Genomic DNA, 27,845 nt, shown 5'->3' with positions numbered 1-27,845 from the left:
GCTCCCCCCTGGTTCCGGGGTGAACGGCGCGGCCTGCGCACGGCGCTGCTCCGCCCCCGGCGCGGGCAGAGGGGGCGTGGTGATGGGTGGAAGGGGGCACGGCCTCAGCGGGAGTGGGCGGGGCGAGGGACAGACGGGCCAATGAGGGGAGGAGGGGCGGGCGCGGGGCGGGGCGAAGCCGTGGCATGTGGCGCGGAGCGGGCGGCGGGGCTGCCTGGTTCCCCGGGGGGGCCGCGCCAGCGGGGCGGGCGGCTTGGCCGCCTCCGCCGGGGTGAGCGCCTCTTCTGCACAGCGGCCCTGCCCTCCGCCACGGCGTGAGTACGGCCGGCTCGCCCTCGGCCTGGGGGAGCGGGGGGTGCGCCGTGCCAGTCGGCAACGGGGATGGGTGGGATGTCTCCGTGGTGGGGGGCTGCCGTGGGGTGGGTGTCCATTTGCACAGCTGCGGACCGCGGGCGGGACGGGGGCCGCGGCCTGGGTGGGGAGCAGAAGCTCCGCAGCCCTTCCCGTAAACTGCCACATAAGTTGCAAATACATTCGTCGCGGGAAGTTGCGTGTAAATTTGCGAATAAATTGTATCCCCCCGCCCCCAGCAATGGTGGGAGCGATGGGTCTGCGCTCCCTGCAGTGCGATGCGTGTGTGGTCGGCGGAGGGTCTGTTCCTGGGGAGGTGGGGGCGCAGGGAGCTCGTCTCGTTGCGGGGAGGAGAGCTGATTGACTCAGCAAGTCGGTCACCGTCTGAAACGTGGCGGGTTTAGGCCCTCTGGACCACCCCAAAAAATGGGGTGTCCGTGGCAGGTCGCCCTTATGCATGGCATCACGGATATGTCAAAATATATCGTGTCTGAGTAAATAACGTCGAGTGTGTACAGCTGAGGTCGCCTTTGGAAGCGGGGCCCTGCTGCATGCGGTATGGTACCCAAGTCTCTTTCGTCGGGTTCGGTAGGTTTCATCATTCCCTGGGCCATGTTAACAAGGTGCTAGCTGGGATCCAGTACATGGTGGGCAGAATAAATAGTGTTCCTCCACCCAGCCCTTGCGTACAGCACCCTGTGGGGGGATCCTGTCACAGCGGATCTTGTTCTGGTGGATTCTGTGAATCCCTGAACTTTCTCCTCTGCAGTCTCCCAAACTTTGACTTCTAGGATTAGCAAAGAGAAATCCTGTCTCAAAATCCTGTCAAGTAAGGTGCCTGGATGTCCTACAACTGGCTGCCTGAATCCCTGCCAGGCTTGGTCACGCAACGGCGCTCCTGTTTCCTGATAAAGTGAGTTAACTGACTGCTTACTGGAGGAGCAAACCCGTAGAGACACTAATCCTCCCTGCCCTGAGCTAAGTTGTAGCCTTGCTGGGTGAGGTAAAGGTGCTATCTGATAGCGAGCACTTGGTGCCCTTTAGACCTCAGAGTGCATGGCTGATCAGTAGATTTGAAAACTCGGTTACAAGGTGCATGCTGATGTGGTGTCTCTTTCTCAAAAGTGCATGTATTACTGTATTAATCTTAATTACCTACCATAATAATCTTCTACTGTGTATGTTAATGCAGCCCATTACATGGTAGTGGATACTTTAGAGGGAATCTATCCATGTTTATTAGCTTTCATGTCTGTAGGAGACTAATGCACTTGCTGTGCATGTTTGCTGCTTGGTTCTAGTTTATATATATATAATCTATATGTATACACACACATACTGTTGTACTTTTCTGGGGGAAATTCCAGGCTATGTACCTCTTAACACGTTGGTGCAAACATCTTTATTTTTTGTTTTTATTGCAAATTCCCTGCCGGATTTATAAACCCATCTGCCAGAAAACAGACTTTGCATCTGGTTATCTGCTATTGAAATTCTAATTGGCACATCCATGCAACCTGCAGCCTCTGCCTTCTAAAGGAAGTCTCCCGGCACAGAGTTTTCAAAGGTGATGGGAGTAATTTGCAAGTGAAATTTCAAGTTTCAGTGGTGGAAAGCATCCATACTGAAGGCCTGATAATGTATTTGAAATGTCTGGCTGCATACCCTGGATTACAAGGTTAGGTAATGTAGCTACTTTTAAATGTAGTAGCTGACTCTCAGTTGTACTTGACTGAGTAAATTTTCAAGGGAAAATGTCACAGGGGCATTAAGGAATGAAGGTGTTTGTTTAAAACAGCGCGTGCTGAAAATGTCCAAAACTTTGCTTGAAGAAATCATGAAGAACTGATTTGTTTGGGTAGAGTTTCTTGCCCCCCTCTTTTTTTTTTTTCCTTTTTCAAAAAGGCATACATAAAAGCTTCATGGAAAAAAGTTTTAATATACAGTTCTGCTGGTGTCTTCTCATGCTCCGGCACATAGTGTTAACACAGCATGTGTTCTGTGTGTTGTCATCCACACTTGAACGTAGTTTTATCAACTGAAAGAACCATAAAGCAGGCCCAGCAGGAGTCTGTGCCACTGTATTTGCAGTGAAAAATTACAGGGGACTTGGATGTAGGAGAAATGAACTTGTTGCTCCTCTGTGTACCCACGAGCCAGGTACATATCACAGCGCCTGCTTCATCCTGGCTGACGTGTGTCCTGAGTGATGCTGGGCTTAGGACTCGGAGCAGTCCTGCGGATGGTTGGGTGTCATGCATATGCATTTCCTCGCAGCCCTCATCTCCATATGGTTGCCTTCTACATTGCCTGCATGCGCGTGCTCAACAGCCATGCTCAGACCCCTCTGCTCTGACCTGTCTGCGCTCTTTGCTGGGCCCCACATATATGTGTGTTCAAGCGCTGCTAATGTCTGGTTCAGATTTATTGTTGCCCTTTAATTGTTGCTTTGTGTTTGATACAAACTTCTAATAGCAAGGGCAATTACGCACTGGGGAAGTCAGAGGAAAAAGCAGTCAATTCGCTGGCACTTGCGTGTAGATCCTCAGCTGCTGTGCATTGCTTTGGCCCCCTTGCAGAGCAATGGCAATCCACACCAGCTGGCCGTTTGCCCTTTGAAGGGGTTAAACTGGGTTCAGATGCCTCTCTGAAGGGGGTGTTCATCCCTATGAACACAGAGCTGGTACAAAGTTCATTTGTGTGGTAGGTGAGATACCCATCCCACCTCCCCCCTGCCCACAGTAATTGCTGGATGAAACTCCCATGGCTTTTGCTGCACCAGGAGCCAGACTAGGTGATCTTTGTGGCTTTTTTCCCTCCTACCTGTAAAAGGACTGGGAGGGCAATATCCCTCCTGTGTGTGGCTGGATGCCATCTGACACTGTGCACTCTGGATCAGCAAGGTTGCTTCCCTTCCCAGCTTGCAGCCTGTCCTGCAGGTGTAACCCTTCGTCAGACCCCACTGTCAATGATTCCTGGCCTGTTTGGGTCTGGGAACAACTCCCAGAGGGCTGTTGACTTTGACTCGAAGCCAAGTCGTCCTGTGAAGTAAACTGTGATTGAACCCTTTCTCTCTGGATGGTAGCAAGCGCTTAACCTATTTGTTCTTCCTGTCATTTCTGCTCCTTTGGACTGAAGTTGTGGTTCCCTTTGCACAATTTTGACATGCAGGGCTCGTGGGTTGGTGGCTGGGGTGTAAGGATGCTGCTGGCGCTGCAGGGGCCGTAGTGATGTTGAAGATGAGTGCAGGCAGGACCCAGTTGTGCACTTTGGAAATGTTCGCATTCCTCCAGCTTCTGACAATCCAAGGAGATCACCGTGCAGGTAGGGTGTCCAGGGTGCCTGTGGCGCAGCAGTTAATCCAGTAGAGGACAGTTTATCACTGGTATGCTATGGGAACACCCTTCTTGGAGGAATGTCTGCATGGACATTACTGCGTGTTCCTGTGAACAACTTATGCAACAAAAGCAAGCGGCAAGGACTGCAGAAGTGGGTTTTAATACTCGGTGGAACCACACGCTTCCCTTGCTGGTGTGTAGAGCACCACTTGGCTGCTTGCTATTGTGCTGTCTGGCTTCCTCGTTGCTTTGGTTCTTCAGATGTATACATGGTTACTTTGCATTTAGCTGATGGCTCTGCTGTGCCGTTATTATGATTATCACTGAAATGAGGTCTCCTCTGGGCAATTTTGAGTATTGATCAGTGTGGGTGCCAAAACTTATGGTGGTCTTCCATTGCCTTTGCTGGCTTTGTTTTTCTTGGCCATTGTGGGCTTGGCCTCAAGGATCAGATCTTGGTTTTCAGTGCTGAGAGGTGGCAGTGCCACTGCCCTGACACAGAGTAGTTGACGCTGTGCAGTGTTATTGGGCAGGATGGGCCTGCAACATGCTCCCTGATGGCTGCATCGCTGTGGTGGCAGAGCTAGTTTTCAAATGCACTTTGCAGAACGCGAGATCTCTGGAATGAGCGTGAGCCTGGGTTTTCTGTCGCAGCCTTTCCTCCCAGTTCACGTGATAATGTGTTAACCATTTGGAAAGCACTTGGGGTGCTTGCTTGTTTGTTTTTCTTGTCGGACAATGTGGTATGAAGACAGGAATGGAGGGCAGAGCGCCAGGGATATGGGTACTTGTTTACTTGCAGCCAGCTGGACTGACTGCCCGGCCGTGCATGCGGCGGGGCCCCCAGCCCAGCTGTGCATCTTGCCCTGGCGTGAGGAGCCAGCCGGGTTCTCCGGTTGAGCAGGACGTTAGGTCTGCGCCGTCGGGGCAGGCTGCAGTTGCGTGCCTGGATTGTCCCCATTGCCACAGCTCCTGTCACTTTTGCCTGGGGAGCCCCAGTTGAGCTGTGTCCCCCAAAGGACAACTAAACTGTGCTCTGCAGACATGGCTGGGGCATGTCCAAGCCCCCGTAGCTACCTCTGTTATTCCCTAAATACACAGAGAGGGAAGGGGAGGTTATCTGTGTACAAGGGCCATTCTGGTTTTATTTATTGAGACATTCAGCAAGTCTTTTTCATGACCATCACTGCTTCTGCTAATGATGACCCTCTTGCCTCTCCATCACTGCTTCTGCTAATGATGACCCTCTTGTCTCTGACTGTCCAGCAGGGCGTTGGGATTGCCTTCCCGGAGCTCCAGCTGACCCCGTGCCAGGCCTGGAGAACTGCTTATGCAATAGTTCAGCAAAATGCTGGAGCACATACTTCAGATAGAGAAGGTGCACTGGGGTTAGAATTTTTTTTTTAAAAAAATTCAAAAAAAGGCGGGGTGGGGGGCAAGAAAAAAGTGACTTGATGAAATTTAAATTGAATTTTGTATGTATATTTGTGTTGGATTTATACTTGTTTGGCTTGGGGAGACTTTGCAGCACTTTAACTGAATCTGGGTTTAAATCCACTTAAGTTAAACTCCCAATACAACTTATGTGTGGAGGCCAGGATGAAATCTCATTAATTTTAATAGGATTAAGCATGTTCTTTTGCTGAGTCGTCTTCTCTATCTTTCTTTCTTTGGCTTCTCTGTATCAAAAAGCAGGATAAACCTTTCCACTCTGCCATGTCTTTGTGAAAATGCTTTGACAGTCTTGGAGAAGTGGCTCTTTGGTTGCATACAATAATACTTTACACATTTATTTTTTTCCTCCTATGCTTTCAGCTGTAGTCCTACTGTATCCAGGCTTTTATTGGCTTTTGGTTTCCCCTAAAGGTGCAATAATTCCTGACAGCAAGAAAACAGTTACAAGTGTTTGCCTAGCAAGTTTCTACACTCCATTTTTTTTTTTCCTTTTGCTCCCTCTGGACAAATTTGAAACTGTTGTGGAACAAGTCCACTAGTAGGGGGAAATTTTGTAGAAGTCAGCGGGAACTGAGCATGTGCAGATCACTGAAGGCAAAATTCATTCCTATTAATGAATAAATTGAAGAACAGGGAATGAAGATAGAAGTGTTGTGAATGCAGACTGGTCAAAGGGAAATATTGGGGATCCATTTAAGATCAAGCAAGCCATTAACTGGAGAGAAGACTACTTAATGCGTTTATGCTGCCTGGTCACTTCCTCATTTCTCAATGTATATCATCCCCTGAATCTTACTATTGATTAATCATTTTTGATTTGTATGTGATTTGTGTTATGGGAATGCTCCTCTTCCCCCCTTCCTCCAGAAAAGACAAACTCCACAGCAGGTATTTCTGAATGTTCTTGAGATGCTTTTAATGACACTCTTACTAAATATATGCTTTCGTAGGGAAAGTAGACTGTCTTGTAGCTCATGCACTAAGCTGGATTTCAAGAGACTCAGTTTTCACCAGTTCCTCCTACAGCTGTACACAAATGACTCGGGCTTCTCGTGCCTCTCTTTCCACCTTCTGAGATAAGGGAGGGTTGGTCTGTCTCATCTACATTCTGCTCTTTTGAACTGGGGACCTGTTGTGCTATGGGCTGACCCGTGTCACAAAGATTGTGCTGGTATATTTGTGTCAGCAAAGCTCCTTTACATCATCATCTTTTTGATGAAACTGTGTGTCATCAGTGTGTCTTTTTGCTGACAGTAGCACCTGGACTTCAGTTCCCATATCTAATTAAAAAAGGAGAGCACGGTGGAAAAGCAGCTTTCTATTTTTTTAGATTTTTTTTTTGCCATAAGATGAACAGGAGACTGGCTTATTAAGGGGGTTAAGGATGGGAGTTTCTGATGGGTGAGAAGTTCCCAGTGGTAATCTGAAATTCTCCATGTCCAAGCAAAGAGCATTTACTCCTAGATCTCTACCCGCAGTAAATGGGTGCTAATCTAATTATTACATTAATAAACAAAAGGTATTGCTATAAGCACTTCTTCTGCCTTTCTTAGCTGAGCTGATCAAGGATTTTTTTTCCCGATGAGACCAGTTTTCTTTCAAGTTATAAATTCTTACTGTCTCTAAAGCCCTTTGTATCCTGGCTGATCTGCAAAGATGATGTTGTCACTAGGATTTCATAGCAACTTCTGTGAATCTTCATGTGGGTTTCTGACACCCTTTGACCTGATGAGGCTTAAAGAAAAAGCAATGTGCTTCCCTCCTTTAAAGAAACTAGTATATACCCAGTTTTCATTTTAAAAAAAAAGATTGTTTGGAAAATATCTCATTCATGCACGTGATGGAAAGTGCTGAGACTGAGCGTGAAAACGTGAGACCAGCTTTGAAAAGAGCAAGCATGCTCCCTCCTCAAACATTTTTTTTTTGTTGTTAGTCCTTTTTGGTAATGAATCCTGATTGTGTAAAGCTTTACAAAATACACAAAACCTATTTAATCTTTCCAGTTTCTTTTTATAGTGAGGTTTTTGTGGGTTAGTCGTGGTATCTTCCCTGGTCTGCGATACAGATGATACGGTGTCTTTCACTATTTGCTTGGGCTGATGTAGAACTGCCAAGCCCAATGTATTTCAGATGCTTTCCATGCCTGGAAATGGCCTTGTTTACAAGAGCAGCATCTCCTGCGTTGTCTGAAGGTGGTACCGCTGTGCAGAGCTGCTTCAGGAATGGGAAGTGTAAGTGCTGTGGGTGAAGACCACCTCACCCCCAACAGTAAGGTGGAGCACATGCCCTTGAACGTGACTGTTCTTCCTGGCAGTGAGTTAAGCCATCTCACGTATGAACTGTCCGTACGAACTGCCCTTCGCTTCTGCATTCGTAGAGGCTTCTGTTCTTGAATTGGTGTTGTGACTCCTGTTCTGGGGAGCTCTCTTGTGAGGATGGGCTGGGAGAGCTGGGGCTGCTCAGCCTGGAGAAGAGATCCCTCTGGGGGATCTTACCAAGGTATATAAATACCTGAAGGGAGGGTGTTCTTTCAACCGTGGCGATGGGCACAAACTGAAACACAGGGTTTTCCCTCTGCACATCAGGAAATACTTTCTCACAGTGTAGGTGACTGAGCCCTAGCACTGGTTGCCCAGGGAGGCTGTGGAGTCTCCATCCTTGGGGATACTCAAAAGCCATCTGAACGTGGACCTGGGCAACTGGCCATAGGCAGCCCTGCTTGAACAGGGGAGTTTGACCAGATGATCTCAGAGGTTCCTTCCAACCTCAACCGGCCTGTGACTCTATAAAAAATGTGCAGAGAGCTTCTTTAACGTCTAACTGGAAGTCATAACTGTCCAAGCTACCTGGTACAAAATAAACTTGGTTTGCGTGGTCTGCAGGTTCACATGTCTCTGGAATTTCTTCTGGCTTTTGTCATCTGAACTGTATGTCCAGTTCTGCTGGACAAAGCTGCTTCTGGGCCTTTATTGAGAGTGGTGCAGTGGACATTTGGTCATAAGAGCTGCAGGGCTGGTTCATCAGTCAGCTTACTGCGCCAGGTTAGTGGACTGTGAGGGAGAAGCAGAGGTCTGTCTAGTACAGTATTGTCTTTGACAGTGATAAGGAGTGCTGGGTAGAGACATTGTTCCCCAGCACTTGGTATCGTGAGACCCTCTGGCAGTTCAGTTAAAAGCCAGTATCTTCCCACTGTCCTCTTTCCCTTCAAATCTTTTGTGTGCATTGAATAGCAGAGGCCCCAGCACAGGTAACTGGAACTTCACTGGTGGCTGCTTGTCCTCGTGAAAACCTATGGCTTCTTTCTGCTCTTTGTTTTCTATTCTAATCAGTTAGCAGTCCACGCTAAAGCTTTTCTTTATAGCCAACAGCATCTTAGTTTGCATTAGAACTTTGAAATGGTCCCTCACCAAAAACATTTATACAAATCCACATGTAATGAGTAGCCTCGAAGATTTTAGATATGAAGGATAATTTCCTTCTACAGAAGCTACATTGACTCTTCCATGAAGCAGGGTGATAACTGACCCAAGAACAATTACATCTTCATCTTTGATGATGATTTTTGATAGATGGCCAACAGCTTGTATTTGCTGTGTAGACAAGGCAGGATCCGCGTGTTCTGGCTACAGTGACCATCTCTGAGGTGGCAGCAGTAGGTATGTGCTGTGGCTGCAGTGCATTGCTATGTCTGAGGTATGCCTGGCTAGCGGGCACGTTTTGGGCAGTGAAGCCAGCAGGGAATACAATGTCATGAGCCTGCCAATGGTTCCCTGACTTAATTTTATGTGGGTCACAGGTTCTGCTAGTTCTGCTAGACTTACTCGCGCATATAAAGTTGAACACATGCTTTGTGTGTGTGAAGAATTGCTGCCTGAGGCAGGGACACTGATAACGTTCTTCAGGGACACTTGTTGCTTGGGCTTGAGAAGCAAGTGGCCTGGATGGAGCTGTAATGCAGATGGCTTTTGGTACCAGCTGACTTGAAAAGCAAAGGCATGAAAGTTTGTTTCATTTTCTATGTGGCAAACAGCTTTTGACTGGATATGTGTATTCATAGATTCCTGTTTGTTGCTTTTCAGTCTGTTGCAAAGGGAGCAAGGATTTCTAGGCTCTGAAAAAGCTGGTAATGTCTGGAGGCTGGATATGTGTTGATGCAATGAAATACATTCAGCAAATAAACAGCTGTAACAGAAATGGATTTCTGGTGCTGGTGATCCATCCCTGTAAGGAATATCTGAATGATATATATTAATATATAAACAGAAAATGCTGGTGAGATGTGGTTTTTTGTGGGTTTTGGTTGTGCTTTTTTCCCCCCTGCAGGTTTTGTCAATATTAGCGAGCAGTTCTTTCTGGGTGGTATGTTCTCCACTTGGTCTTTGACCCCTCTGAAAGTGAAGCCAGATGTAACGCGAACTGTGGAGTGGGCAAGCTGTCCCCTGGGGGCAGACCGAAAACTGCAAACCCTTCCGCTGAATGAGTGAGCTCTTAGGTTATTGCGTGCCTTGGGACAGATTTGTTTGCTGAACCATATTGAAATCAGTAAGATTACACCTGCAGAGGTTTCTTCTGGAGTTAAAATACACACTCCAAAATTGTGATTCATTAGGTATACCCCACAGCATGCTCAAGCGTTCACATTTACAGTTGTTTCTGAGCAAGATAGAGTGGATGGCATCCAACAAACATACAGCTATCACGCTGGATTTTGTATGGCGATTCATCTGCATAAAGGATGTCTGGATGAAGGGGAGAATTTGTAAATAAAATACGTGTGCAAATTTATTTCAGTATTTTTTTCTTGTCTCCAGGAAAGTTGTTGCTGGAGGGAAGTAAAGGAAATGTGCAGCACCTTTAAAAAGCAAAGACTGAAATGCTGGGCTTGCAGTTTGAGTGGTTAGAGATTGATGTTGTAGATGTTGGCATGTGGGAAGAGAAAATTTTCCATCTTGGCCTATCAGTGGTAAGCAAGATTTGACGTGTAATTCCTCTTCAGATGCCTGCCATAAAACAAAACAAAACCCCAAAAAAACCCAACCCCACAAAACCCCAGTCCATGCTGTGAACATCATCTAATCTTCACTGCAGGGTGCTTTTCCTGCTCTGTTATCTGCTTGGGCACATTTTCTCATGATACTGTTTCAGGCAATTGAAATGGAAGTGTCCTCCTGTAAAGTGGCTCAGATGCCCAAGAGGCTGAGACAGGAGCTGGATTTTATTGGGAAGATGGTAGAGGCAGAAGTGCTATTTTTCTAGGGCAGAGGAAGCCTGTGATTTCTTCACACTTCGAAATGAAACTCGTGAATGTTCTTCCACCGAATGCGAAAAGTACTTGACTGTTCAGTTACAGCTAGGCTGTCTGGAAAATGAGTGAGTTTGAAGTGCGAGTTGTTATTATAGCTTTGTTAGAACCTGCTGTGGGTGCTTGCATTGCTTGAGATGCAGCTGGTAGGGGAGATGGTGTCTCTGTGCCTTGCTCTCATGCTCCCTGTGTGCCTCTGGTATCATCGCTCTGAACTGGGACCATGGACCAGCAGCAGAGCATCTTCTGACGGAGAACCCTTCTGTTTCATGGTGGTTCACTTGAATATGATCTCCACTCTGCCTTCTGAAGTCCTCAGGATTACTGACGTTAGGGTAATAATTTGCTGACGGAAAGGTCTCTGATACAATGTCAACCTGAAAACACAGCTCTAGGCCGATGTCATGCTTTCACTAAATACATAAACGTTCTATAGGCAAGAAGAGGTGGTGCAAATGTTTCATTGATGGTGGCTAGAGCCTGTTGCTGGCTTTAGGTGCAGGCTAACCATGCTAGCTAACGGACACGCAACTCAGTCACAGCTTCTGGCCTTGGAGAGGTACTGTCACAGGGTCCCACTTGGAGCTCATTCTTCCTGAAGTGGAGCATGCTAAGGCTTTTCTCCATTAAAAGCAAACACACTTTTTTTTTTTTTAGCACTGTGACGGGTTTTCTAGGACTTAATCCTTGCTAGATTGAGAGTTGCCCTGTTGCCTCTTGCTTTATAAGCCTAAAGACTGATTTCTGTGTGAAAGGCCATGGTACCCCCTTTAAGGAGGTGCTTCGGGGTCTGCAGAAGTAAACTTTGGAATCGCAGAGGAGAGCTGAGGGTTGTCGCCCAACTTTCAGTGGAAATGTTCTTTCTTTCTCTTGTCTTTGAAAGTCAGCAGCTTCATACTGCGGGAGCCTGATGCCCACCGGTTGTTAATGAAGAAAGTGAAAACCTGGCATCAGTCGCAGTCTTCCTTCATATTCCTTTCCCAGGTCACCTTGTGCCCAACCGTGCTTTAAGGCTAGGGGAGCTAACTTTCTCTGCTTCTTTAATTTTTGGCCTTTTGGAAGGGAGCATTGGCATTAGATTGACCAGAAACAGCTTGGGAAGCTGCTTTCCAGCTTCTTACTGAGATGACCACAGCCTTCCACAAAGAACCCTTCACCAAGTCCTTAGAAGACACCGGTTCTCCACTAAACTTCAAAATAGAGAGGGAACCTGAGGAGGAGAGGCGACTGCTGCTCCTCTGACCCATGCAGTCACTTAAAAGATAGCTGTAGAATTCTCTCTGAGTGTGTTGTGTATGCTGAGCTCATCTTTGGACCAGAATGGGCTGATCTTGTTGGTATTTTGGCTTTCCTAGTTAACTGTTCCTCCTCATTACAGGATCAGAGCATATTTGGCATAAAGTCAGTAGCTAGAACTTTCTAATGGGTTCAGGCTGTGCTGCTGCTTTTAGGTCACAACGTCTAGAAGAGCAAGAATAACCTCTTTGCTTTTGTTTCAAGTTCAGGTGTTAGGAGTTGAGAGAGAGGCTTCAACTTTGTTTTTCCCATATTATGTTGCTGTACTGCTGAGCAAAAATTGAGATAAGCACTGAGGCATCCAAGAATGCTTCAGAAAATGTCTGTATTTGGACCCCATCTAGCCACTGAAATATAGAACACAAGGGACATTATGGGAAAACATGCAGTTTTTCACTTCCATGGCTTTGGTATAAATTAAACTGATGTTTGTGGTAATCTGTCTTGGTGAGCTGTGCTGCTGACTGGCTGTAGATGCCCATGGTATTCAGGTAACCCTGTGGAATGGTTTTGGAGTCCTCATTAGCAGCATCAGAGGCAGATGGATAGACAGATACACCTTCCGTACTGAGCTCAGAAAAGTTCAGAAGAACCTGCTACTGCTTGTGCAGTCTCTCTTCCGTGAATAAGGGGCTTTTTGGACTGGAAGAGCTTGGAGCTCAAACCAAGCTTGTTTTACTTTGACTTATTAATCAGCATCAGGGCTCAAGTAAGTTCCTCTGAAACTGGAAAGAGGAAACCTAGAACGAGGCAGGAAAGCACGGCTGCTGCCCTGTTGCTGTGTGGGAGATGAGACCCAAGAGCTGGGCTGAAGCACTTCTACAGATGCTGCCTTGGCAGCCACAGACACCCCTGAGAGCAAGGAGAGGGAAGGGAGTTTTCCCTCTAGGTTCTGATGACCCATAATTTTAAATTCAGGATGGCGCATGACTTGGAGACCTACTGGTTATGAGGAACCTAGAGGAGAGCTGCTACTGTGTTTGATTATCTCTTTGTTTGGAAAAAAATAGACTTGGCTAAGCTTCCCCACCCACCCTGCCCTGTGATTTCCACATCTCTCAAGCTGTCAAAATCACAAAGCGGGGAGGCATGTGCCAGCAACCTTCATTCGATACTGCTATAAATGGCTTCCTGGCTTGGAGAGTTTGGGAAGAATCTTTTGCTTTGTGCTAACGTATATATGGGGAAAAGCTCCTTGGTATCATACAGCATTGTGATAAGCTGGAATGTCTTTTTGCTGCATCTCACCTGGCAGACTTTCCATAAAGCTACCTTTGCTCTTTAACGGGAGTTCTTAGCTTAGAAAGAAGAAACCTCCTATAATGTGGGAGCCTTCAAGTTGTTTTGCTCGTAAGGCTAACCAGAGGTGGAGGCATGTATCTTTTTAAATATATACAATTTTTTAAAAAATCTTCATATTTCAGGATATGCACAAAGATCCTGTAGCCAAAATGCTTTCCTTTCTTGCAGTTCTTTTAGTGCTGAGCAGAAGTTCCCCTTCAGCCGTTGCACTGGCACCATGTTTTGGCTGTGTCCAGGCTGTCTGAACTTTCTTCTCCATTTCTGAGCTCTTCACAGTATTGCCCGATGCTTTTGTGACATAGGGTCTCATCACTGCTCTGTGTAAGCCTACTGAAAACCATGCACAGGCTTCAATTCCTGAGCAAACTTGCGCAACCTTGTGTTTTACATGGAGAAATGTCCTCTCTTTTGACACACCTAAAATTAGCATTATGGCTACGTGAACCTATAGAGGGGCATAATGTTTTATTAAAAAATATCTGGAGTGAAAAATAGTGTTGGAACTAACAACTTCAGTGAAATTTAACTTGACCTGTATTACCAAGAAATTGCTGACTGGGGTAAAATTCTGCAGGGCAGGTGGTGGGTGGGTGACCAGACTTTAACGCAACGGCAGTTCTATTTGCTCCAAAAGTAACACTTGGTTAATTGTACCTTCATGCTGAAGTCGCTGGGTTTTTTTAAGTCTCTGTTAGCTCCGAACGTGGCAGTTTTGTATTGAATAGCACCTGGGACATGGTTTATTCCTGTGCACGTACACTGTGCTGGTTCCAGCTTCTAATGCCATCTCTGAGCAAGCATGAAGCACCCACGCTTCTGCAGGCACTTAGAGAAACCACAATCCTGACCTTGCCTTCTACCCTTCTTGATTTCCTTTGCTCTATATTAGCTCAATGGCTGCAGAGTTCATGTGGGAGCCCACTGGGATGGTTCCTTTGAGAGCCTTGTTGAAAGCTGTTTAATTTGAAGCACGTGGTGTGAAATGCCCTGCATGTGATGTCCCATTTCCATGAGACAGCAGCATGTCTGAAAATTTGCTAGCCGCTTTGGGTGTGGACCAGACCAGGGAAGGTTGAGCCATAGCACACATTTTTATAGCTTGGAGGTATTTTTGTCGACAGATTTATTGTCCAGTCACATCTTTATGCAGTTAGCCTTTGGCAGTTCATTTTTCTTTATATTAAAACTGGATTGTTTCAGATATTCCGAAACAAGCCACATTTTCATAAGTGAAATGGCTGCTGGGTCATTTTTCCCAGGAAAAGCCTCCTGCTGAGGAGCTCTTCTCACCATCTGAACTGCAGAACGCGGCGCTAATATGGGTGAGAAAGGATGATGGATGGGTGATGCTGGTTTTGGGGTTTTAGGCTTGAACATTTGTTTGCTCAGGCGAAGTGTGATGGCAGTGAAGCTTCAATGGTGCCAGCGTGGGCTGTCCTCGTTAGTGGGATAACAAATGCATAAGCTGTACCTTGTGTCCTGAGACAGGAATAGGGTGGGGGGGACCAAGGCACAGAAAGATGGAGATGGGTAAAGCTGGTAAAATAAAATAAAATAAAAAAAAACAACCCAAAAAACCAAACCCACAAAAACCAGTGCAGCTATCAATGTGCCCCAGATTTTGAATCTGTAACCCTGCATCACTTCCACGGGAAGATGGAAGTGGGGAAGGAGCCTGAGCTTGAGTTGTGTCACTGTCAGGCATGGGTTCTCACCACCAAAACCTCCATCCTCCCTGGGTTCCCCATAGGGAAAGGAAGATTGAGCAAGCTGCTGAAAATCTTGAACCTGAAGGATATTGCACTTGAGTATCTGCACTAATGAGGTCTGCTGTTTGGAGCCTGCAATTAATCCACGTCTTGCGTGGAATGGCTTTCCGTTCCATTTGTGGGAGTGTGGTGGCTGCTCCTTGTGAGCCTTGCTCAGCGTTGGCCCTGCAGAGCGTAACGTGCCTTGGTCAGCACGGAGCCTCAAGTGCTCTATACTTAAAGTTTCATGTGTCGTCAAGGTGCGATTGCAGTTTCTCAGCAAAACTTGGGATTCTGCCTCTTTGAAAGAGACTTTAAGGTGTTTGTTCTATTCACGCAGAACATCTTAAAGGTCCTGATCTATTATGTTTGGCTGCTTACGAACAGAAGAATCTATTTTCTTGCAGAGGTTAATATGTGGCAGCTGGAGAAATACTTTAGCAGCTACAAACTTCTTTTAAAAAGCACCATTTCCACACCAAATCTTCCCGAGGATGCAGCAGCCTTCTCAGAGGCTGTCTGCTCAGTGACACTGGATTATTCCTTGCTCTCTGGTTTAATAACTCCCATCTAAGTTAGTCAGATGTGAATCTAGAGGGTGTGTTGGGTGCGCTGAGCAAGGATGCTGTCTCTGTTCTCTTGATTTCATCATTTGCAGCTGTTGGCATCTTTTGGCTCATTCCCTGAAGCCTGTAGGTGTTGCTGTAGGCATTGCAGTCACTCTGTGGCGTGTGTGTCGTGCAGGTTGGTGGAAGACTCAGTCATACATGGGGACTACGCTACAAACTGAAGAAGGTGGTTCATATTTAGGGGAGGAGAAGATGTATAACTTTATGGCTGCCTGATTAAAATGCTTTTGCTTATTGGGCTGTTGCTCTTAAGAGAGTCCAACGTGCTGCAGTCTGAGTGGACTTTTTGGCTTTGTAGTATTTTATCAAATATTTTTTGTGTGTGTGTGGACGTGTATCAGGAGAAATGTCAGAAAAGGCAGCAACAGACCAAACCGCTGCCCATCCAATACCCCTGTTGTGCTTGCTGCAGCAAGCAGTGTGCCTGCGAACGTGGAGGGATGTGACAACTCTTCTTCAAGTGGCCAACTGCAGAAGTTGTGTGGTAGGAGAAGGAATGTAGGTGATATTGCCAGCTCAGGTCCAGAAGAATGTTTCTTCTCCAAATGGTGTTTCAGAACATGTTCAGAACATCCTGTCACTGGAGCTGAGCAACCTGGAATGCTCTGCTGGACTCATGTCAGCCCCAGGTGTTTATCAGATCCAGCTTGCTGGTCACCATCTTAGCCTGGCTGATGTCTGTGAGGTAACTTTCTTTCAAAACTCCCTCTGAAAGTACAGAACTGTGCATGTCCCATCTCGGTCGTCCTCCCAGAGGAACATTTTGTTAATACCGGAGATGGTGGGGACATGGAGAGCCTGTATTGGGGCAGCAAATGGACCTTTGACCATTGTATTCTGGGTTTTCTAAGGAAGTGGGAACACTTCATGCTATGTTTGTGTGCTGAAGTCAAAGGAACTTGTCCAGACCAAGGACCTAGTAACATGTTTCCTCCCCTGTCATATCTAACATGTCCCTGCTTCACAGTCTCTGTTCAGTTCATCCTTCATTGTTGATAGCACGTGACAATTTGTGGAAACAGCTTTGTAACTTGTCATTAATTTTCCTTGGGAGCCAAAGGAACTTTAATGGCTGTGAAGCTGCTGTTTGGAGAATAATACAACTTCACTTGGTTGTGCTCAGCTGACAGTGGGTCAGCCTCAGGTGCCTTGGTGCTGCCCCTTCCATCTCCAGACCTATCCACATGTGCAGCTTCAGCCTTGGAGATAAGTCTGCGAAGCCAAACACTTCTCAAGACTGCAGCACAGATTCCCTGCCTCCTGCATTCGAGCCTCGATTCGCAAAATGAGATGTACTTGTCTTCCCTTAGCAAAATCTGATTTAATTCTATTTTTCTAGAGTGAAATATAGCGCTTGTTTTGAGAGCTGACAACAAATGAAGTGTTTAGCAGCAACTGCAAGTTGAAAACAGGCCTTATGCCTTCTCATTTTGATGGGAGAGAAGCATCGTTGTCTGCGAAAGGTATCCCACCCTTGTTTTTCCTGCTTTGTTGTTACACTGAGGATAGAATATTTCTTTGTAGCTCTTCGACCTATTCTACACATGCTTGTAAGTATGAATTTTGGGGCAGTGCATGCTGGTTCTTTGACAGCTCAAAGGAGCATGTGTTGCCCTATATGATTTGCTTTGCTCACTTTGTACGTGTGATCTCTAACACACACACTCCCTCTTTCATGGTTTTTTGGTGGGTTTTTTTTTTGTCTGTCCTTTTGCCCTGGTGCAATCACTGCATGCACTTTGCAGCTGCTTAACCAGGAGCAGCTCAGGCTGCCTGGGAGAGCATGGAAGCAAGCGGTTTATATTCCAAAGGCTTCACTTGCCACATCACCCCAATCGATATTGTTTGAAATAATGCTTTGGATTTTTTTTGTCCTCACAAATTTATTGGCTCGAGCACAGGGAGATCAGCAAGAAGGGAGGGAGGCTTCTGAAACCCAGCAGGCAATGCCCTCTGGATGTGTGTGTACATTGCAAAGTCATCACTCATTCAGTTGTTGACTCAAAGTTACTCTGGTTTTCCAGCGTGCTTGTTCCCTGCTGAGTTATAGCCACAGACGGTAAAGTAAACCTTGCACTTTTCAGAGTGTAATCCTTTCTCAGATTTTATTTGTTGCTATCTTTTGTGGTTTGGTTGGACTTTTAATTTCTTTGGGGATATCTACAGATGGAGAAGGTAGTGCTCAAAGAGTGAATTTTGCCCTGATTTCTCAAAATTAATTCTGATGGGAACAGTAGTGTTCATCTCTTCCTTTGTGTTGTCTCCAACAGCCAGAGGATGGTTCCTTCTGGGGAGCAACACGATCTGGAGAAGCAGCTTTAGCTGGTGCTTTTCTGGGATGTAGGCGTGTGGGGTGGGGGCTCAGTGGGGTCTCTGAGTACAAATGGAGCCGTATGGGACTGGCTGGAAGTGTGATAGGAAGGCAGAAATAAAGCTTATAGCTTGTAATTATGGAAGGCAGTTGTTAAGTAGGGAAAAGTGACCCGCAAGTAATTGCAACTCTTGTTCTGGATGTATGGAATAGTGCTAAGGTGGAAGAGGCAGAACACCCCCAACCACTTGGCTGGAGCTTCTAATATTTAATACATCATCTCGGGCATCATCTGGACTGCATTAAGGCACAACTGCATCTGGTTATCACCTCACTGGACGTGGAAATGAGCTGTTTGCTTGTCTGCTGCACTGACAGCCTGTGTATCGCATCTGTCTGCTTCGTGGTCTCGCTCAATTTGTAAAAGGATTTTTATAATTGGCTAAAGAACACTTAAATGTATTTTAACCTTGTAAGTTTGTATTGAGCGCCTTGGGGGAAGGATTATCGGTTGGCCCCTGAGGAGACCGTGTTTAGTGAGAGGGAAAGGAGACAGACCTCTCGCGTCTGAGCTCGGCATGTCCACCTTAACTGGTGCTGGCCTGATCCAGAAAGGCTGCTCAGTGCTTTGGAAGAGGTGAGGGACATTTACTGGGCTTTTATTTTCCTCTGTGGCAGTCAAGTAGGACCAAATTCAGCTGTGATGGGAAGGACTTCTGGTGGGTTAATGTGGCTGGGGATACAAATGCATAGGGGACAGATGGCTATGCTAGTGCAGCACCTTCTAGGCACAGAGCGTGATCAACACCTGACCTGACAAGTGTATGCAGTTCTTGGGTCAGCTGAGATTAATTAAGATTATTTTGTTTGTCCTAAAAGACTGAGATTTTAACTATAATAATGGTATTTATTCACAGATATAACGCTGCTATATCTGCATTTCCAAAACGCGGTGGAAGGTGTTTATTCTTTGAGGGTTGGTTAGTATAACTAGGAAGGTAGGATGTGTACCTTTACCTGTGTGTAAAGGTAGGAAGACCCCACCCCTATAATAAGTGTGCTCTGCATTTGTACTTGGTGCTGTTCTTTTTCACCATTTCCTTTAAAACAGTAAATGCATACATTATTGCACAGCCAATTTATTCTCAGGGTCGCTTCTTGAGCTATAAAATATCGCTTCTTGTAAGCCTTTTACCTTGAAAAGGGACAGCAAACATAAGCAGCCAGACTCTCTTTAAAATAGAAAATCTACCCTTCATGATGTTTTTTTTTTTTTCTTTTCTGTGGGTTAGATACCACTTACTGAATCTCTGCCTGTGAATTTTACAAAAGTGCCCTTATTTCTGCATATCGTGGTGGGAATGCAGTTTGACAAAGGGTGTTCTGAGTGTCTTGGTGAGGTACCTGTAGTGTCTGCGAGGGAACACAAATCACTTGCTTGAAGTTGAAGGTTTGGAGTTTAAAGCAAACTCTTGCTGTCTGTGAGCAAAGGTGATCTGTCCGCTCTAGGAAAATCTAGTGTGGACAGAGTATTTCACATCTTCGCTTGCTTTCCCCCTTGCTTGCCGTCTTGTCAACTGGAGTTTTCAATAATTAGATTACAACATATGCGAAGAGTGACAGTAGAAGCATGCTAAAGGCTGAGGCACACTTGTGGAAGCGCCTTGCAATTCAGAACAGAGGGAAAAGTGTTGAAGTTCTGGGCTGAATAACACAAATCCCTGCCGAAAACATGGGGCTGCTTTCCTAAGCATCTAATGCTTGTGTACCGCATGGCGGGGGCTGTGGTTGTGCGTCGCCCTCCTCTCCTGCACTGGTTCTTTCAGCTCGCTCTGAGGTGGGCTGGGGAGGGCAGGTGGTGGGAAAGAACCAGCAAAGTCGGTCTGCGCTGTGCCTGTGCCCTGAGAAATGGGAGAGAGACCCCGAAATGAGAGAGAGACCCCAGGACGCTGGCGCAGTCTCTGGTACACAGGACTAGATGGGGCTGGTGAGCTGCCTTTCCCCACCAAGACTTCTGCTGTCAGGTCAGATGTAGAAATATATCCAGCTGCCAGGTGGGATGAGCCAGGCATGAAGTTTTGGCTGCAGTGAGAAACCTACTTGCACAGAATTAGTGTGATGCCGTGCACGCTTACTCCAGGGAGAAGGCTGCAGAGGGATGCATGAGCTAAGGTTAGTGGGGAAGGTACGGTCTGGTCCTTTTGGGCTCCCTGGCTCTCTGGGAAAGCAGATGATGTATAAATGCTCCATCTGTTTTCAACAGGCAAACCAACTCTTTTTACTAGAATAAATAAAAGAGCAGGAAGGAGGCTTTGAGTTCCTTAGGCAACTTGCAGGGTGACAAGGGATGCTGAATTTGGGGCACTGCCTTTTAGTATCAGGCTTTGTCCCCATCTTTGACTCTTCGGTATTCCGATGTGGACCTGTGTGTTGTGTGCCCTCTCCAAAGCTTTGGGTAGCTGTTTATATTTCACCCTTTTCCAGGTAGGGTGGTTTTGAGGCTAAAAATCTATTACATAGTTTGGGGCTTTAGGACATAGAACAAGAAGAAAAAGTTGGAAACAGAAAGTATGAAGCATCAAAATGTTGCAGTCTGGGAGTCAAAACTAATAAACATTATCTTGGGCTTTCCTGGAGGTGGAGGGAAAGGCTTTTTCTTAGATTCTTAAATTCACAAGCATGATTGGGGCTGGAGTTGAGAGCCCAGGGCAAAACTTCTTGCGTGGGTGGCTAAATTGCAGTCTTAAGTGTGTCACTGATGGCTGTGGATGTTTTTCACTATGCTATTTATACCACTTACACATGCTGCTCATGCTGTGTTGTGAACTCCTTTGCATCTTCAACTGCAGTCATCGTGTACACCTCTGAGAGATCATGTGAAGCTGAATCTCAACGCTCTTTGAAGGCCATGACATTTCTGTTCGTAACTGCAGGTTGAGGACTAAAGCTTGCTTCGGTGGTGAGGAAGAGGGTTGCCCTTGAAAACTACTTAGGGAAGACTTAAAATTGGTCTGGTCTGGGCTGAGCTGTTTGGAAGCTGATACAAAGCTTTAGAAAGTCTTGGAAACAAGGGTAAATCCAGATCACCAGAGCTGGTGACCTGCTCTGAAGTCAATAGAAGCTGCTCCAGTGACTTAAAGCATGAGAGGCCATCCACTGGGACAGTGTTAGTGTGCATTGGTAATGAAGAAAGACATTGCCTGTTTATTGTTTTGTGGGGGGCAATCAGGGCTTTAAAATAAGTAAACTAAAATGAAGTCGCGTCTGTGGTGCTGTACACCTGTGGGCTTTGAGTCTGGTGTTGTACATGGTGCTTTTGACTTGAGCTGTTCTCCACTGGGACCTAAGGGAAGAAGAGCAAAGTACGCTTTCCAAGGAAAGAGCCTCTCCATGAATTTGGGAATGGTCTTCTCTCTTCCTGCCTTTACGTCATTGCCTGTATGATGTGTGTAGTGATACTGGCCTGCCTTTTGTACTTTTTTTTTTTTTATTTCTGCTGATGGGAGTGTGTTTAGTAGAACATTCTCTAGATATAAATTGATTTTTTTTTAATAGGTATATTGCAGTGGATCTGGAAGTGATATAAGAAAGAATTGCTCCTGGGAAGAGAAGCCTCCCTGCAAGACCAACCCTGAAGATGTGGACTGCTCTTGTATTCTTCCTGTTGATTTCCTTCTGTATATGTGAACAGAGGCTTTCTGTCCTGAAAGGGAGAAAAGTCCACGTAGTGCGAATAAGCAGGCTTACAACGGAGAAGCAGTGCAGGCAGGCTTGTCAAAGCCCAGGTGCTTCAGGTGAGATTCTTGTCCCTTGGCTGGAATTACAGCTGGATTTTCTGTTCCTTAAAGGTCTCCTCTGCTCCCCTGACAACTATCTTTCTTAACTCCAATTCTTTACAGACAATTACAGTTATGGCTTCTCTGCAGTCCTGTGGTGCTAAATAACTTCTGGCAGCTTTTATTGGTTAAATTGAATCCAGAATCACTGTTTCCCAGGGGCCTTCTAGCTTCTGTAAGGAACAGCGTGCCTGTGCACTTGGTGTGCACTGGTAGTGTGCAACCGGTGTTAGGGCCCTTGACTTGAAGAATGATTATTCCATGCTGCCAGATGTTTGCAAGTGAATAGTGCTGTTGTAGACAGCTGTACTGGAATGAGTAGTCTTTGCTCACTGGTATTTGTGTAGGTTTTTTCTGCCTTAGAAGAAACCAGTTGTGTCCTACAAATAAGCACAGGGTTTAACAAGTCTGGGGAGATGGAAGGCTTTTGCTGTCTACCTCTGAGATGTCTTTAAAAACCATTAAACTTCTAAATGAGTCTTTCACAGTTGTCCTTATGAAAGAACCTATCTTATCTAGCCACATGTGAAAGCTTGTAGCACCTACAAACAACTGGTGATGCCGTGGTGGTGATGAGACCTTGGCTCAGGTGGATGAATGTCTGACAGTCAGATTGATAGGAACATCATAAAGATGCCTTTTTTTTAATGCCCAGTCATTTCAAACCTTTTATTTTAAACATGAGACATCCCTTCATAGTGGGGAAAAAAAGCACCTTTCTAAACTCAGCATTTTATTTAGGAGGTAAAATATGAGTGGGTTTGTTTCCCAGGCACCAGAGCTGTGAAAACTTCAGCTTCTGCTTTTTAAGGTGGCAAATCCTAAAGAGATGGCACATTCACACTGACTACGCTGACGCTAAGGGTCTGTAGCGTTGCGTGTTTATTCCACCTGAAAATCTCTAAGCACTGTGCACGTCATCTTAACCTCCCGGTATCTTGTTAGGGTAGAAAAGGTGCTGTCAGCTGTCACTTCCAGAGGTTTCCTTTCAAAATGCCTCTGAAGAGCTTTTGTTGTCCTCCTGCTTTCTATTTTTTTGTCCTTTTTTCTTTTCTTTTTTTTTTTTTCTGTCTCCTAATTGGAAGTGAGCACAAAGGGACCACTGGTTGCATGAATCTTGCATTGGACGCATCAGCTGGAGCCTTAATCTGGAGTTGCATCAAGGGGCATCCTCACCAGCTCAGCTCAACAGAGGTTATCTGGTTGTCCTGGGGAGCAACAGGGAAGTCATGAGCCGCTGGATGCCATCCTGATGGCAGCAGAAACCAGGGTGCTTTACCCATGCTGACCCCAGTTTTTTAGTCTCTTGACCTTTCTGAACTGGCTAACTTAGGCATGTAGCCAGTGCAAGAGATGCGGCTGGTTTTTTGTTTTCCCCTTCTCAAGAAGTGATAAATAGCACAATTTACAGTAGTAGATGGTCTGTGTTTTTCTAATAGCGTGGCTTACCCAGTGAGGGATGCGGGGTGAGGTTGGGAATTGGGACACATCCAAACACGTTTTCATTTCTGAGGAGTGGATTTTAATTTCTTGAAGGGCTGCTGCTGTAATTCCAGCGCTCTGTGAGAGCTGAAGCTTTTAATTTTATTGCTTTTTAATGACCTTTTTTTTTTTTTAAAGTCTTTGAATGGTTTCAGTCGCTTTCCTAACATTTTATCGAAGTCAGAAAAAGTCCACCTTTGCTAGTTTCCTTAGGGCTGTCAAAGCAGACTGCAGTTGTTGGTACAGCGATTTCTCCAAGTTCTTAAATTTTCCACAAGCCCTTTTAATAACTCTGGTAATGCAAATGTTTTTTTAATGAAAAGTTCAAGCTTCCCATAGCCTTAATCCTCAGTCAGGGTAACTCTCTTTGTAGTTAAGAGCTTTAAATATACCCATATGTACCACATTGGCATGTTCTTTGCCCTTTCTCACACTTCTGACGAAACACAGAAATTAATTTCTCCTACCATACACTTGAGTTCCCTTTAATCCACTGATAGGTGGTCAGTTGGGCACATATCTGCTTCACCCCAGGCTGAGCACTGTGTTATCATCTGTGGTTTTTGTCAACAGCACGTGCCCCAGAAATCAATTGCGTGCTACTGTGATACGACATAAAATCATAGCATAATTTGGGCAGGATCTCTGCCCCAAACCTGACTTAGATCTTGGCTGTTCAAGATCTGATGGAGATTGTACCACCTCTGTGGTCCCCAGCCCAGTGTCTGAGTGCCCTTGTGGTGGGAACTATTTTTTTTCCCCTTGTTGTTGAGTTGGGCTTTACTGTAAATCATGTGTTTCAGCCCCTCAGAATTCTAGTAGCATCTTGAAATGTGCTCCAGTATGTCAGTACTGCCCTTGTGTGCTGGGGAGCCCAAAACTGGACGCAGTGATTGAGGTGTCTCCTCAGAACTGGTTAGAGGAGGTTCATTCCTTCCCTCAGAGCTTGGCTTTGTGTCTGTAGCATGCCCAGAAAAAAAGTTAGTGAGCTTGAAGGGCTGCCGGGAGAGAGAGTTCCCTGCTGTGATGAATTCATTTACTTACATTGGGATTTGACTTACTAAAAGACAGTTTCTGTGATGGCTCCTGTGGCTAATGGTGTCGTTGTTCAGCAAATGAATAAATTTCTATGTAACTCCAAGCACTGAGGTGAGAGCTGTCTCCCGTCGGGGATGAGATGGGTGTCTTCTCAGTTTCAGCTTACCTGTTTGGGTTTTTTCCCCCCTCGTTAAGACATCTAGACAAATGCTAGCATTTTGATGGGTCCAAACTGTAGTATGCTCTCTTTGTCCCTGTCTGGGTGAGTGAATCCCTGTTGTTAGATGTTGGTACTGGAAGACAAGCAGGTAGGTGGGCTGCAGCTGCTACATTTGATTTCAGTGGCTTCCCAGTTATTTTCACTAAGGCTGAGTCAGGATCTGTTAAGGCTAGACCTTCCAGCTGTCGCTTTTTCAAAAAATTCTTTAATTGCAGCCATGAAGCAGTGTTTGGTATCCTGTGTGCAACAACCTGTTTTTTCTGCTGTTTTCAGGTGACCACCAGTGTAACTGGTCTGTGCTCTACCAGAATCACTGCATCCTCCTGCAGTGTCACCAGCTGAGCGTGTGCCAGGATGCTGGAGAACAAGGCATCAAAGATCTGCTTGGAGGTAATGCTGTGCTTCGGGCTCCTGTTAAATCCAGGATCCTGGTCCCTTTGCTTTAAATGCCTACCCTTAGACCTTGACTGGCTTTCAGCTGAGGGAGATGGCTTGTGAAATGCCTGCAGGATGGTTCTGTAGGTGAAGTCAGTTCACTGGAAAATACTCTTTCCCTAGCCTCCTAAGGGCTCTGGCACTTACATGTGCGTGATTTGTCTTTGAGTAACTTCTCCAGCTTTTACTAACGGTTTGTCTCCATGCTGGAGACATCATTCATTCAAGCCATTTTCACTCCACACGCTGTCCTTTGGAAAATAAAGGCGTAACAGATGTATTTATGTTTTTTAAGAGAAAGGAAAATGTCTTGGCATTGGGTTTTTTTGAGATTGCCAGGATTTTGTGCCAGAGGCAGCCGGCTGCTTCTATAATCCGAGCAGCCATAGCAGCAATTGCTCATGGTGACTTTCTAGTGCCAGGGTCTTCAATCTTAATTAAGTGACACGATAACAAAACAGAGCTTGCTAGTAATTTGGGAATCAATCTTCTAAAGCATGTTTCAAGAGTTTGTTGTACCCAAGTTAAAAAAAAAAGTTTGTTCATGGTTCTTTTGGTTTGGCAAAGGTTTCTCTGCAACGTAGCAACCAGGCCTTTGACAAGCAGGTGGGATTTATATCACTATAAATGTAGATCACTAGTGGTGAAGGAGAGTCTCCCAAAGTATGAAGGTGTAAGTGGAAATATCCACTCAGTTTTGAGAAGTGAAAATATTGAATGTGAGCACAAGGGCTTTGTCAATGCTATGTGACTTTGAAAGCATGAGCCTTCTCAGGAGCTGGCATTCATAACGCTGTTTCTGTTGATGATGTGCTTCTGGGTTGTAGATCTATACTTCATTGTCCACCCCCACCCCCACTTTCTGGAATTAATTCCCTGGTTGGGCAAATGCCAGAGGTCTGTAGCAAAAAAACCCAAAAAAAACCCAAACAAAAAAACCCCAAACCTACCAAAAAACCCCCACAACCCCCCCCAAAACTCACACAAAAAAACCCTAGAAGGATTATGTGTAATAAAAGCAGAGGCCTGAGTTTTCATGTTCTTGCTGATTTCAGGACTGATTTATTCCAGTTGTTCTGCACATACTGCAGAATACATGTTCTGGTTTGCTTGTTGGGGGTATAAGGTCAGATTTGAGCTTGAGAGTTTTATTCCTATGAAACTCATTGGTTTTGTCTTTTTGAAGAAATGGTTGATGGGAAAAGGGAAACAGTCCTGTACCACCACCAAAACTCTCCACTGGAAAAGGAGAGGACGGTGAATGCACGAGTTGACCAACACAACGTGGAAAATGCGTTTTCCTCAACTGCTTGGACTCCCAAGGTTCACTTGAGGCATTTGCTTGGGATTGAGGGTGAAGCTGCAGGAACGAATACAAGAAAACCAACAACAAGCAACGCTGTCACCACCACAGTGACCTCCACCACCACCACAGCTGTAACAACAAACGTTACAAATGCATCTGTCCTCACTACAGCTTATGAAACAACTGCCAAAGCCTCCGATGGCCCTGGAGGTTCTGGTCTCCTTGCTGAAGCTGTGTCATCTACTGCCTCTTCTCCCACTTCTGGTAACATCCCTGCTTCCACTTCCAGCCCTGTCACCAAGCTTATGACCACCACTGAAAAATCAGGAAATAGTAACTCTGTCTCAGTATTGTCCCCCACTTCTTCTGCTCCCCTCGGTGCCATTCCTGAAGCAGGTACTCAGACACCTCAAAGCACGCAGGTTAACCCAGCCACCACCAGCACTCTCCGCTCTAGTAGCCCCACCACTACTGGAGCTGGCCTGAAGACACCAAGCACGCTGACCACCCTCATCCTGCAGGATGCAGGAACGTCTTCCACTGCTTCCACACGTGCCACTGCTTCCACACGTGCCACTGCTTCCACACGTGCCACTGCTTCCACACGTGCCACTGCTTCCACACGTGCCACTGCTTCCACACGTGCCACGACACTCACCCCCTCAGAGAGTTCTCACTCTGTGAATTCACTGCCAGCCGTTACGTTGCCCCATCCAGAGCCAGAAGCAAGTACATCCTTAAGTAAACCAACTTCTCTTCTGGGCTCTACAGGAGGTACCACAGTTATAACTACTGCCACTACAGCAGGAACTACGACTGGACATGAGATAAAGACAGCATCTCACGTTTTTTCAACAACCATAGCTCCAGCACATACACCCAAAACAACAGCTTCGAGCCTTGTGGAAACTGAGGACACAGACAATGAGTATCTTCTCATTGCTGCTGAGCCGCTGACTCAGTACTTAGTGGATAAAAGTTCGCTTCTTGCAGTGCTTTTAGTTGGTACGTGTTTTTTCATAACTGTTATAGTTCTTTTCCTTATGCAGGCCTATGAGAGCTACAAGAAGAAGGATTACACACAAGTGGATTACCTGATCAATGGAATGTATGTGGACTCGGAGATGTGAAAGGGTGGGGATGAAACAGTGGGCAGAGAGATGGAAAGGAGATGGAAAGCCTGCCTGACTTGTTTTTCTTTCCTGTTTGCCTATAACACAAATTGAAAGTGCTTCCAAATTAGCTTCTAGTGCAATTGAGGAGAAATGCCATGTACTGTATTAAGAAACAAAAAAGAGTAATTTTTATTCAACCATACAACAGGTTGCTGTAAAAAAAAAAAAGTCATTTTTAAAAACTTCCATAATGCACTATAGCTTTGGCCATTATTTTTCATTGCAAAACAAACCTAACAAGGGGTAAGCCATCATCCTCAGAAAATGCTGTGGCGCTTTCAACAGTTTACAGTGCAAATTCCACGTGTCTCATTCGTTTCACGTGTGCTCCTCTGAAAACAGAATGAAGGATGCTCTTACCTTTTGCGAAGTGCTCTGAAATCACCAGATGAGAAGTGTGGAGTAGTGGTGCAACGGGGAACTTTTAATCCAACATGTGTCATGTTTCAGTATGCTTCTTGCTTGTAAAGAGGTCTGTTTACAAGGCATTGTAAACTCTGTTTACTGCTAACCCAAGATATCTTTTCACCATGGAGCGGATTACTGTGCCTCTGCACTGAAATGATCTTATTTTTGTATTCACTTAATAAATGGGGCCCTGGAAGGGCATATCTTGTTGCA

The 27,845-nt window shown here is 45.7% G+C and overlaps 1 protein-coding gene across 4 annotated transcripts; it reads left to right on the top strand.

Annotated features, from left to right (window-relative positions):
- The first annotated feature begins 180 nt into the window (after positions 1-180).
- On the top strand, positions 181-27,845 carry C10H11orf24 (chromosome 10 C11orf24 homolog). 4 transcript variants are annotated; one of them, XM_056354792.1, is made up of 5 exons: positions 181-314; positions 4,956-5,067; positions 21,288-21,526; positions 24,582-24,698; positions 25,930-27,845. In XM_056354792.1, the coding sequence occupies exons 3-5, from the start codon at positions 21,370-21,372 to the stop codon at positions 27,177-27,179; spliced, it is 1,524 nt and encodes a 507-aa protein (XP_056210767.1). In that variant the 5' UTR covers positions 181-314; positions 4,956-5,067; positions 21,288-21,369; the 3' UTR covers positions 27,180-27,845. The 4 variants fall into 4 exon arrangements, with proteins under 4 accessions (XP_056210767.1, XP_056210768.1, XP_056210766.1 ...); XM_056354793.1 differs by having other exon boundaries at positions 4,956-5,077; XM_056354791.1 differs by lacking the exon at positions 4,956-5,067.

This window comes from Falco biarmicus, chromosome 10 (assembly GCF_023638135.1).
Source record: "Falco biarmicus isolate bFalBia1 chromosome 10, bFalBia1.pri, whole genome shotgun sequence".
Lineage (NCBI taxonomy): Eukaryota > Metazoa > Chordata > Aves > Falconiformes > Falconidae > Falco > Falco biarmicus.
Note: the sequence above shows the minus strand (reverse complement) of the source record. Positions and strands in the feature narration are given on the sequence as shown.